A 12,759-nucleotide genomic window follows, 5' to 3' on the forward strand; every position below is an offset into this window, starting at 1 on the left:
AGAGAAATGCTATTTCATGGGTCAGCAAAACTGTGGTTAACTGCAAAAAGTTTCACATAATTTATGCAGAGAAAACATCTCAGTTCTTAAGGGTAGACAGTACTACAAAGCACAACAGCATGCAACAAGCTAATAATAACAATTATTCCAGCGCAGCTTTTAAGAATAAAAAATTCTGGGAAGATTTTTGGTGTTAAGAAATGTGAAAATGCAGAAAACAAGAAAAATTTATTTTTAAGGGTGATTCTGAAGGAACAAAAATCACACAATGGTATTATTCATATAAATCACTTCTGACAGGAAATTAATTACTGTAGTTTTCCAAGATTTACCCATAGATAAAGCAATAACCTGGGGGCAAGTGTTGTGCGCTACTAGCAATTTATTACTTTTTTCAACGGAGAAAACAGAAGATTTTACTGAAAAAGGACACATTTCTTCTTTAAGCAGTTGATGCCTTAAGCCATGGAAATACCAAAATGTTTTCCACAATAGATTAAATAGGAATAACCTATCATCTGCTTGATTTTTGTGAAGAAAGCAATGAAACTCTAGTAGAAATCTTTGAAAACATAACAAGTTTACCAGAATTGATGATTTGACCTTCAGCCATGCATTATTATTTGCAATTGATAAGGTAATACTAAATTCAAAGCACCTTCCTTTCCCTACAATCTAATTAGCAGATACTTTTTCCAGTCACCTGGCCAGTTCATGAAACACATGCAATGCAAACACCGTACAGATATCATCCTGAGGATCTAAATCCAGTCATTTTCTTATTCTCCTGCAGAGCTTTGGAATTATAGAATGTATTTAATTCTGCAGACTTTAACTGTGTAAACATCTTGTCGCATGCCTCCACAAAGCATGTGTTTTATAACTTGTAGATAACACTTTTCTTAGGATTTTCTAGAAATAAGAAGATGGTGATGAGAGAGCACTTCTGTGAAAAATTATTGTATTAGCCAGAGTCAGAGTAGCTTAGTTGTTGGTTTGTTAGGTTTTTTTTTCCAAATTATTATTTTCTATATGACACATTCAGAGAAAGTGAATTCCCAGGAAAAGAAAAAAAAAAACCCTAGCAAAACAGTCTTGGGTCCTAAATGCAAAACTTCTCAAACAAAAAAAAAAAAAAGGCAAATTCACATTTTGATTCAAGGAATGTAACCTTATACAGCTGCTCTGTCTGAAAAGAGATCATCGTTCTTGTAAAGTGCAATTATCAACCAAGGGTTGAATCTTCATAAATGCTAGGTGGATTGTCTGTATTAGGAATCATGGACACAAAGAGAGTTTAAAATATGTGCTGGGTTTCACAATTCTTCTTCTAAGAAATGCTCTGATAGCCTAAGGCTGACAGCACATACAATTTCAAAAATAATAAAGCACTTATGATGGCTGAAATGGATATTCAAGGGACTAAAATGTAGATCTGAGAAAAAATTCCCAACATATTGTCTGAAATAAAATGCTTGTATTTTTTTCCATTGCTATCCCTAATGCCATGCAAAAAAGTGGTCAACTATTTTCATTGTAAACAAGAAGTACAAAGCTGCTATCTAACCACATGATAATTACAGTATCTTAAGGAGAAGATTATACTTGGTTAACTTTTTTTCTTAATCAATCAATCAAAATTTATTCAAAGCTAAATTTGAATTGTTCAGTACGAGGGACACAGTCTTAAAGGGAGAATGACAAGAGATAGACATCAAATGAAAAAGGTGAATTACCAGAAATTTTTTGGATCAGAACTCCATTCATAAATTTCTTTTTAGTATGTTTTCTGTCAAGTTCCTTCATATTTCCACTCTTAGATAAAGTTCTTCCTTGGGCATATAAAACCAAACAGTTTTCTACAGTCGTCACAGGGCTGCTAACAAGACTTGTCAGCAAATATGAAGTCCATGGCATGGGCTCCAACCCAGCAGATAAATTCATCACATTGCAATTGCACATTCAAAAGTTAGTTTTGGCTATTCAAGTATCAATGTAGCTGATGGAAATGTGGAGGTGACTTCTAAAGGATCTGCAAAGATTTCTGAACAGATGGTTTATACAGCACTCCATATTTCTTTTGAACTTTCACAGTCCTTTTACAGACTGTTGTTCTCTTTAAGTGACATGGAAACAGTCCAGTAAAATGACCATGTTTTTATTTTGGTATGCTCAGGCAATTTTTTAATATCCATTTTAAAAATTGTTTTAACAGTACGAAAATCACAGTCCATTATTTGTCAGGTGATTTTAATAACTACATAAGATATCTCACATTTATTTCATTCATTGAATGAAAGAACACAATAGCCTAATTTTTATCTTATGGGAAATTTTTGAAAAATAACAAGCTAGAATTCAAGAGTTTACCTCTCTGTTCTTTCATGACTACCCAGGAGCTTGATCACTTCCCTTCATCTCTTTTTATCTTAGACTTCTTTTCCTGAAGATGAATGATCTTCAAGGACTGCAGCTCTTATTATTATGCACTGGTGTTATTACTTTGTGCTATTGCCCAGTGTCATAGGATGATTTACTTAGCAGATAGCGTGCATGAAAAAAATTAATCATTTTCTTTTTTAACATGACAAAGACAGAACTGTGGGTTACTTTCCATAATTTATATCATCATTCAATCCTTTCCTCTTTGTGGTAGCAGGATTAATGTTAGGGCCCATGCTATTCTATTTGTCTGAAGCAGCTTACTTCAGGGTTTTTCTTTCTGTTACTGAGCTATTCTAAACTCATGAATCCCTTTTGATGTCAAAAAGCTATGCAAGGTGTGTAGGAGTGCTCACCAGCCCCATTTAAGGGAAATTTTTGGTTGTTTCTGAGCAGATTAGAGAAGGCTGAAAGCTCCAAGTTAAGCTTGTGACTGGGCATCACATTTTCCTACAATTTTCTCTTTGTATTTGAGAGGTAAAAATCCATACACCCATTTAGCAAAGGTCTGAAAAATAAACTGTCTGATAAAATATCAAATACAGTGTTTCTCAATTAAGCCTAGAATGTATCAGGAGAAAGCACAACACTTTAATTTATTGAGAATGTTTCACTCAGCCACACTGAATCTGTATTATGCTTTATCTCAGCTCTAGGCATTATTAAGGCAGAGAACAAATGGAAGAAGGAAGAGAAAGGCCTCAGGGAAAGCAAACAAATGTAGGTTAACACAAAAAATTGAACTGATAAATGAGTAAAACTCAGAGATGGCCAAAAAAGAAAAGTGGAATTATTTCAAAAGTGCAACCAAAATCAAAGAAAGAGAAGCAACCTTAGACAGTTTCCTTAAGAGTGGAACTCTTACTATCCATGCTTTTGTCTCTACAAGAATTACTAGAAAAAAGGAGGACTATCTTTGACTTGTGGGAGATTGAAATTGTTAATGGGTCAGCACTGGCAAAATCACTGGAGGCCTTTTGCCGACTATAGCAAACTGCAAAGAAGCAGCTATTCATCTATGACCACCAAAGCCCACCCCTCCCCAAATACACCTACTAACCGGAATTTGGATTGTGACTGGAACTTAAGATGAAGGGGGTGCTATTGTCCAACCATTCTAGGGGGATGGCTGGGGAGAAGAATGCATCCACAAGTAATACTGGAAGAGAGACCGGAATGCTAAAGTCTCAGACATTCAGGGGGCAATCTGCTGATGTGCAAAGCACCCACCCAAGTGCAGAGGGCTGCCTGGGCAGTGTCAGGGACACTCACATGAGCCTGAAGGAAGCTCATCTCTGCTGATGGCCAGTGAGCTAAACTGCACTGGCACAATAGGCCAGCTGTAACAACAGTGAACCTCAGCATATAAAACTCATGAAATCTTTTGAGTTTTGTGGACTTTCCCCACCCCCGATGGACCAACATCTTCAATTCAGACAACACACATCAAAATTATACGAAGTCTCATTTCTGGAGCCAGCAAGGGGGGTTGACTATAAATCTTTCCTTATTTGCCCTTTTTTTCTCTTTCTTTTCCTTACACATTTTTAAGTGCTATTTTTATACTTTTACATTGCTATTTTTCTGCAGATAATAAGAACTAAACTGGCTACAATTGGCTGTTTGTCTTTTCAACTAAATTGTTTTCAAAGAAACTGTGTGCATATATATACACACATATGTTTACAGACACTGACTATTCAGTGTCATTTCACTCTAATCTGCCCCAAGGTATTTATTAAAAGAACATGGGTTACCCTTGTCTTCTACAGCAGGATGTAATATAAACTTGATATATAATTTATACATAATCTCAGGTGAGATTGATTCCAGTTTGGGGAATATTTTTTGGATCAACTGCAGCTACATGCTTATACAGAACAGATAAACTGCACAGAAAGATAGCACAAGACAGGGACTGAACAGTGCTTGCTACCACATTAGCTGTAACTTAAAGTCTCCAGATCTGCCATTTCAACAGCATATTTTTTATTTGTATAAGAAAGAAGCATCTGACTTGCAGTTTTTCTTTTGAAGAGAGGCACTAATTCAGTTTGAAAGATCAGTCTCCAGCATGTAATTTAGAAGAGTTTTTGTATTGCACTGCACTGTATGGTAACAGATGGAGATTGAATTTTTTTTTAACACTACATACATTTTTTGCTTAGAGAATTTAATTCTTTGGGTTAGCCAAGTCTATATATTTCTAAAAGCAATTCCAACAGAGGGCACTACTCCCAATTAACTACCCTATTGTAATAAACCGGCATTCCCAGAGAGAGTTAGGAACAGAGTGTTTCCATATTCTTTGTGAAATATCAACAAGTCCTGAGGTCACAGGTTACAGAATCACCTAATAAAGGCATGTAAGCAATGAAAAGAGCATAGCGTAGATAATACCCTGTTATGGATTTTGTGTTTCCTCAGAAACACAAATAACTGCAGGAAATTTGCTCAAAAAAAGTTAAGAAAAATCATCAGCTATTAATGAATATAACCTCAAAGACTTGATTAATAACGTTAAATGTAGTATCAAATAAAAGCAAAATTAAATGCCAAAAAGTCCTATATTAATTAATTTTATTTTCATTAATTTAATTTTTCAGTAAGAGATTTTAAATAAGACTTGACTGAGAGTGGGAGTAACATAAAAAAAATAAAGGGATCTTTGCCTGTCTAGTCTGGTTGAGTCTCCCAAGACAAACACAGCTGCTGTTGTTGTGCATTACTTTTCTTTCTTAGGTAAGGATTTTATTGTCTCAGCTTTGCAACACAAAGCTGAGACAATACATTTTTTTAGGAAGAATGCTACCTTATTATGTCCACATTTAGCAATGAGTTATTCACTATAAAGCCTATCTAGTGTTCAAATTCACCTGAACATTTGCACTGTAGTAACTTTAATACAAGGCTGTAATTTAAATAATTTTATCAACTGTAACTGTTATCATCTATTCACAAACCTGGAGCACAGGCTACAACTCCCACTTTTCCAAAGGAGAAGCTTAAATGAGATGACAGACAAAGTGGCAGTCTCCCTCTGTACAAACACACATTACAAGCTTCTGCTTGACTGGAACACTTCTGAAGCAAAGTTTTGTCAGCAACCACCAATTTCTTGAACTGAAAGCACTTTGCAAAAATCACCAGTCTTAATTACATTTCATGTGTTTTGTCCAGTCAGCTATGGCACACAGAGTTACAGTCTGTTGGAAGTTGTTGTTTTTCCTATCAAATCCTTTGTCTGGGACTTCAGGAGTGTTGTCTGCAAGTCAGTCTAAGTGTAGGACATCCCCAACAACCTGCCATTTCCCTGAGCTTCTTAAACTGCAGGGTCTTCCTGTTTGTCTTTCACACAGGTTAGGAGTAGCCCACTGGATGAATACAGGATTACTCTTGGGACTACATGAACAGCCTCCAGTTAGACAAGTCCAGCATAGGTCTGAAAGATGGATTTTGCAGGACTTGGCTGTAATTGCCATATCTTATTTTCTATAGGTGACTACAGCATTCAAAATGGAGAGGTCTGCAATATTCACCCTTCTTTTTCAACATATCATGACAATTATTTTCATGCATAAGATTACAATGGTTTAGTTTGGGTTTTTTGCATTTTTTTCTTAAATAAGTGTCACAGAATCATAGAGTGGCCTGGATTGGGATGGATCTTAAAGATTATATCATTTCAACCTCCCCTGCCATGGGCAGAGACACCTTCGACTAGACCAGGTTGTTCAAAGCCCCATCCAACCTGGCCTTGGACACTTGCAGAGACGGGCATTCACAACTTCTCAGAGGAATCTGTTCCTGTGCCTTACCATGCTCACAGTGAAGAATACCTTCCTAATGTCTAATCTAAATCTACCACATTTCAGTTTGAAGCCACTTCCCCTTGTACTATACATGCCCTTGTAAATAGTACCACTCCAGTGTAAAGTACACCTCCATGATTTTTTCTAAGCTAACCTTATTAATGAAAGTGATAAAGCTTCATCTAAGACATCTCTTCTTCACATATGTTACTCATGCCTTCACTTTGGAGAGGAATATGCCCTTTAGCTATGACAAATTGATATGGATAAAGCTTGATAGACTATACAATACAGAGAGTCATATGTGAAAAGAGAAGCAAAATTAGATATTGAATACTTGTTTTCATAACTTAGACTTCAACCTTGCATGTTATATTTCTTCCTCAAACATTGTCCTTCCTTCCTTCCCCCATTGTGAACTAACTTCTGGTTTGGCAAATGATCTCTGCAAAATTTGTAATGAAGGCAACAGGACCCAGACCCTTCTGTGTGAAAACAGGTGCAGATTTCTACTTGCATATAGTGACCTTGTGTTTGTGTTGTTCAGAGTCCTTCCTGTGCAAGATGGAGGGCAAGTTCTTCATCTTTGTTATATGAGGGCATTACAATAAGGTTTCTTGAACTTAAAAATTCAATGTCAAGCTTCTGAGGGCTTAAATGCAGAAAGGACTAGACTTCAGTACTATTGAGAATGTAATGAAACAGATGTGATGGCATCAAATAAAGAGTTAAAGCTGACAAATAAGTCATAAGGTTTGATAACTTCTTGCAACAATAACCTTTGAGGAAAAAGAACTCCTACAAAGCAAATAATTCCAACTGGAGGAAATGCTTTTAAGAAAATCACTAATTTCTGTCTTGAAGATTAAACCTGAAGCTGCAACAGTAAACTTGTTTTACTTGAAAATGAGTGAATACAGTCACCATTTCCACCTCAAGGATCCTGGCCATTTGCTTTGACTTACCCGCTTATGAAGACGCTCTGCTTCCTCCTGATATGCAGCAAGTTGCTGTTTCCATTGTTTCACGTTGGCAGTGGACTCCAGCAGGGCTGCTGTGAGCTTAGCATTATTACCCTTGAGCGTGGCCAGTTCTGCCTCCCAATGCTTGCTGATTGTCGAACTGCACAGACAGAATGAGAATGGTCAGAACTCTCAAATCTCTTCCTTTATGCTTCTTAAATGTCTTATAAATTTTCTTTTAATATCCAGAAAAAAGAGAATTACACAAAAAATTATATAACGAACAATAACAATATCTGTTTGGTATATAATTATATACCAAACAAAACAACTAAATGAGAATCCAACTGTTCAAATCATCAAAACTATAAATTAAGAAAGTATAGGTAACACCATTATTGGAAAAAAAATCTACTTTTCCCATTCAACAGGGTGCATTTATAAATAAAATGTTAAAGATCATGAAACCCACATAAGTTTCACAAAAGCAACAGCATGAAATTCGAGAATATTCATATGATTAGTCACTCTTTTAATATATGCACATTGAATGGAAGTGCTTTTTTAATCCACTACTTTATTAAATGTGTGGTAGAAAAATATTTGTTATCAACTTGATTAAAGAGAGTTAATCACGTGCTTTGGAAGTGCAGCTTTGTTGTCCTAATGTAAGCCTTCCATTTCTGAAATATACTTTATTAAACACCATATTTAATTTGTTCTTGAAAATTGAAAGATCTTGAATTTCATAATACTGTTAATATTTTTTTCCTCACTAATATAAGCAAAGAGAGTAGAGATCAAGTAGGATGGATATACCACTGCTTTACTTCAAAGTGGAAGCTGATGTTGAGGTTTACTGAAGCAGTCTATAGAGGAAAATTCCTGCTTACAATTTAGTTGCTCTCTTGGCAAATGCAGGGTTTTAATTTTCACAGTAGTTAGTTTGCCATCATCTGCAGACCATATCTTTACACTCAGTATGCAAGGGAAAAGTATCTCAGACATATCAGGTGAATGCATTATATGCATTATATGCAAATAGCTCATTAACATGCACTTGTATAATGCTAACAACATGTGAGTTGCACACCTACATGGACAGTACATGCAGAAAATCATTAATTTTGTTTCATTAGCTCACTATCAGAGGCATCAGTGAAAACCAAAAATCTATAACTCTGACCAAAATTATATCCTACAAAGAATTATTATATAATTACATATTTTAAATATATCTCTTAATATTATGAAGTTAATTACTATTTTGAATGCAAGTTTACAGATTTATTTGACCTTTGTACACACGTATAATGAAATATTTTGCCATCACTTTGTCCACTTGGTTTCTTTCTTCCACTTCCTGCATATGCAAATTCCATCCCATCAAAGCATATTTCAAAAGCATTGACCCCTATAAATGCTCCTTAGGTGTTCAAAATTAATCAGACGGTGGGGAACATTCATTAACTATTCAGACCACATGTTTCACTAATATATTAGATCTGATTCCTCCATGGTATAGCATTTCCTTCCAAATAGTACTTTGTCCCCTTGAACAGGAATACAAGTTTCTCCAGAAGAGGAATATGCTCTAGCATATAATGATACAACTAATTACAAGTTCACCACTGGAAATTTTAGATCTTAAAGGACTAAACTAAAGTAGTTGTGATCCTACTTCCTCAGGGGACACAGATGCACATATTAAACAAGATAAGCATGAATTTCTGTAACCATGTTCACTCTTCTGTTCCTCTAATCAGATTAAAGTTTCACTTACATTAGCCCAGAAGATAAGCAAACTGTATTAAAAGAATGCTCAAAATGTCTAGTTTATTAGTATATTCATACTCCTCTCCTGATGTTCTGATCTGAGAACAGCCAATCCCATAGTTTCATACAAGTGAGCTCCATTTAGCAGTCCTGCAGGACTATTGGCTACTACTAGCTTCTAGGAAATTGTTTACACATGAGACCGATACTCTCTTACGAAATGTGCCTTACTACTCATCTTTGCCCTCAGAAGATATATGCGCACAAACTGATGTAACACAGCTGTATCTCAGGCAAAGGCTAAGAACTGTCTGATTCATTATCCAAAGAACAGAAAAGATTTTTTTTAATCTATTAATGCATATATCTACAATGATACCCACTAATCCATGAAGAACCCAGAAGTCAGACTCTCAGGTAGTGATAAGCAATAATGTGAGGGTGATTTGTGGTGTGTATCACTTTCACCTTTGCCTGGTGCCCCTACTACAGTGTCTCCCAAGAAAACAGCCAGGAGCTTTTAAGTTATTCCTTGCATAATGAAATGTCAGTATGAAATATGAAGCATGTATTTTCTATTACTGCTACGGTTACCCTAGTTCAAAAGCTGTAAGGTTTCCTTGTATCTGGTTATTCTTCAATTGGCTATTCTCAATAGGAATGCATCAGTATTATCTCTCAACTGTACTCTTTTTCCCTAAGAGACCCACAGAGTTGGCAGGAACGTTCTGTTGTAATGCAGGTTTGACTTGCATGCAGCATATACTGGGGTTTTTTTGCTATGAATAATTGTTACTGTATCTTCTACAGATTGTGCTACAGTGTCACAAAATGGAAACACTTTAGTTAAATTAGTCTAGTTCTGTATTTGGTAATATACAAAGACTTCTTAACTCTTTAGATTTATCCTTTCTTCTTAATGGATATCATACTGGGAAACACAGTCCCAAGGGTGTGGATTTTTTTGTTTCACAAAATAATAATTTGATCAAAATAGCCTGTAACCAGTCCTGGCAGTTTTGACTTTCTTTCCTCAAATACTTTCTTGAGATTAAAACAAAAGAAAGAAAAAGGAAAATAAAAACAACAAAGAAGATAATGAAATTATGCTCTGTGGATTAGCTTAGTTAAAACTGGATTTATATTAATTACTTTAGAACCAGATAAAAGCACACTTAGAGCATGCTGTTCTTAGGTTAGGCTGAGAATATCTGCACTGAAGCTTGTATCTGTAGAGCTATTACTGGTTCAAATTTACCAACCCTTCCTGAGAAAACACTGGGAAACATATGATTCAGACACAATGAAATTGTCCCTTGGAGGAGGAGATGCTGAGACTAGCCCCTGTGAAAGTGAATACCGAGATCAAGAAGATGATGGACAAAGGGAAAGGTCCCAGAAACTGCTCAAGCATGTAGCTGGAATTTTGATGGTGGAACAGGTGCACTATAGTCCTTTGGGATAGGTACAGGAGAGCTGCACATACTCTTTCTCTCTACCTTTTACTTAATTCCTGTCTGAAAGGCTTGCTGCTGAAAGGAATTTATTGTGCCCTCACTGCATTAGATTCTGTCATAGAAAATACACACAAGTTGTCTTAACAGTTGTAAACACCTAAACCTAATCTGAATCATCCCTCATGTGCTTTGAGACTATGTATTCTACAAAGCACTTCAAATATGTACACTTACTCAGTGATCACACTGATCCAAACAGTAATATCTACCAGAGCACTTTCCAGCTCTGCACTGTTGTGGAAAGCTGTATATAGACGCTGAGGGACACACAGTCATAGCCACTTGCAGTCTTGTGGGGCAAGAATTCAACCTGCATACATGCTTGTTTTCTTCTGAAAGCCATCCATCCCTTTGCTGGCAGTGTCACAATTTTAACAGTTATTTCTTGAAACCTGTCAGAATTAACATCACCGACTGCCTGACAAGCACAAAGTTTCAAGACAGTCCTTCAAAAAAAGAAATATTCTTAACACTCTGGCTTGTTGCCTGTTTTTCAGCATGAAAAACTACACAAAAGTTTTAAAAATACCCTAACAGAGAATAAAGCCTGGTCATTTCCCTTGGGAAACTTCAGAACATCTGAAAACGAAAGGACAAGCTGTTTTGCATGCATTCCATTGGTGCCAAATACAAGAGAGAGAAAGGGATCCTCTAAAGAATAATAGCAAACCATGAGTTTCATGTGCTCAACTACCATGCTAATTAAAAAAACAATAAAAGAAGCTTTCATAGCAGAGGATTGGGTCTCACAATGACAACTCTTCATGGGATTTCAAGTGCCCTTAAGTGAGCAAAAGGCCAAAACTCTCCTGAATCTCCTGTCCTTCATTTTGGCCATAGTATCTGGTATTAGACATGTCCACAGTCAGAACACCACATGGTGCCCCACTGTCAAGGCAAATGATTCAAAATGAGTTTTAACATTGTGACATCATGTAATTCAATCACTTTCACAAAACACTCCTAGAAAAATTGCTGGTGGGTACCACTCCACCTAACTGTGATACCCTCTGAAAATTGAAGTAGGAGTCAATGATCTTCCTTCCATACATTTAGGCATTCTGGCCAATTAACATCAGGCCAATCTCCTTTCTCACTAGGGATTAGTTACAAGCCCAGTAAGTCACTGAGGAATTGCTTTGGTATCTGTCCATCTGTGACCTGAATAGTGTGCCAGAGGCTATAAATGCATGATTATCTTTCTCTGCAAAGTAGGTCACTTAAGGAAAATTAATCCGAAAAGCTTCAGTCACCACATTTAGCCAGTTGGAGAAGACTGGCAAAGGGAAGGGGGGATAAGCACACATTGATGAGCTCCATTCAGAATGAAGTTATTTTGAGAAATGCTTTCATGAAACAAAGAAACAAAAGCACTTTAAATTATGTTTCTGCTTTTTGAATCATTATTGCTTATTTGCTGTTCACTTAGTTGAATGGAGAACCAATACTGTGAAACATGGTTTAAGGTTTATTTCAGTTTTTTATCAATAAAATGTGAAAAAAAATCTACTTTATTAATATTTAGGGGTCTTAATATTGCATTCATTGCATAAAATTGATTAGTTTAAAATTTATTCTATAGCATAGTCATGGTTTCAAGAAACTACTGTTATTTGAGAGCAGGTAAATTATTTTCTTCAGGTGTCACTGCAATCTGCTCTGCAGGTGTGGGGTGAGGAATCCTGTCTTGGGACAGCAGATGTAAAGAGGAATTTAGCCAAGTAAGAATGGAATACTTTCAACAGAAAATGTGGATTCCGGTATAATAACGAAATCCATGAGACTTTACAAATATCAACAGAGCACAGTCCTGGTAGCAGCTGCCTAGATCATAAATAGTTGGCATGCATTGGAAGCAGCCCAAGAGTCTGGTGGAGTGAGCATTATCAAGCAGAGGGAGTGGTATGTCAACCAGCTGGTAACAAGGCATTAACTGTGCTGGCAGCAGGGAGTGACCCCTTCTGACAGCTGGGCTGGTAAAGCCTTACAGAGCAGCTTTTCATGCTCAACAGGGCACGGGCATTGTCAACCATTTGGTTCTGTTGCAGAAGCATCTGAGAGATCCAGTGAACACAAGGCATCACTTCTTCTCCTTGGAAGGGTAAGGCAAGTGTTTGCACTTCTGTAAAATTCCCTGGTACATTTGGAAAGGAATCCTGCAAAAGGTCCTTATGAAAGCCCCCATGTCAAATAAGCTCCAGCTAATGCAGAAGGCTGTAAGGGCAAGATCTCTTCAACAAGCTATGCTTG

The 12,759-nt window shown here is 36.5% G+C and overlaps 1 protein-coding gene across 1 annotated transcript in view; it reads right to left on the reverse strand.

Moving 5' to 3' along the window:
- Positions 1 to 12,759, reverse strand: part of HOMER1 (homer scaffold protein 1) — an 87,940-nt gene that overhangs the window by 16,158 nt on the left and 59,023 nt on the right. Inside the window, exon 6 of the mRNA XM_059491979.1 lies at positions 7,220 to 7,376. Coding sequence (XP_059347962.1) covers positions 7,220 to 7,376 — 157 coding nt within the window. The remainder of the gene's footprint in view (positions 1 to 7,219; positions 7,377 to 12,759) is intronic.

The sequence above is a fragment of the Ammospiza nelsoni genome, chromosome Z (genome assembly GCF_027579445.1).
Source record: "Ammospiza nelsoni isolate bAmmNel1 chromosome Z, bAmmNel1.pri, whole genome shotgun sequence".
NCBI lineage: Eukaryota > Metazoa > Chordata > Aves > Passeriformes > Passerellidae > Ammospiza > Ammospiza nelsoni.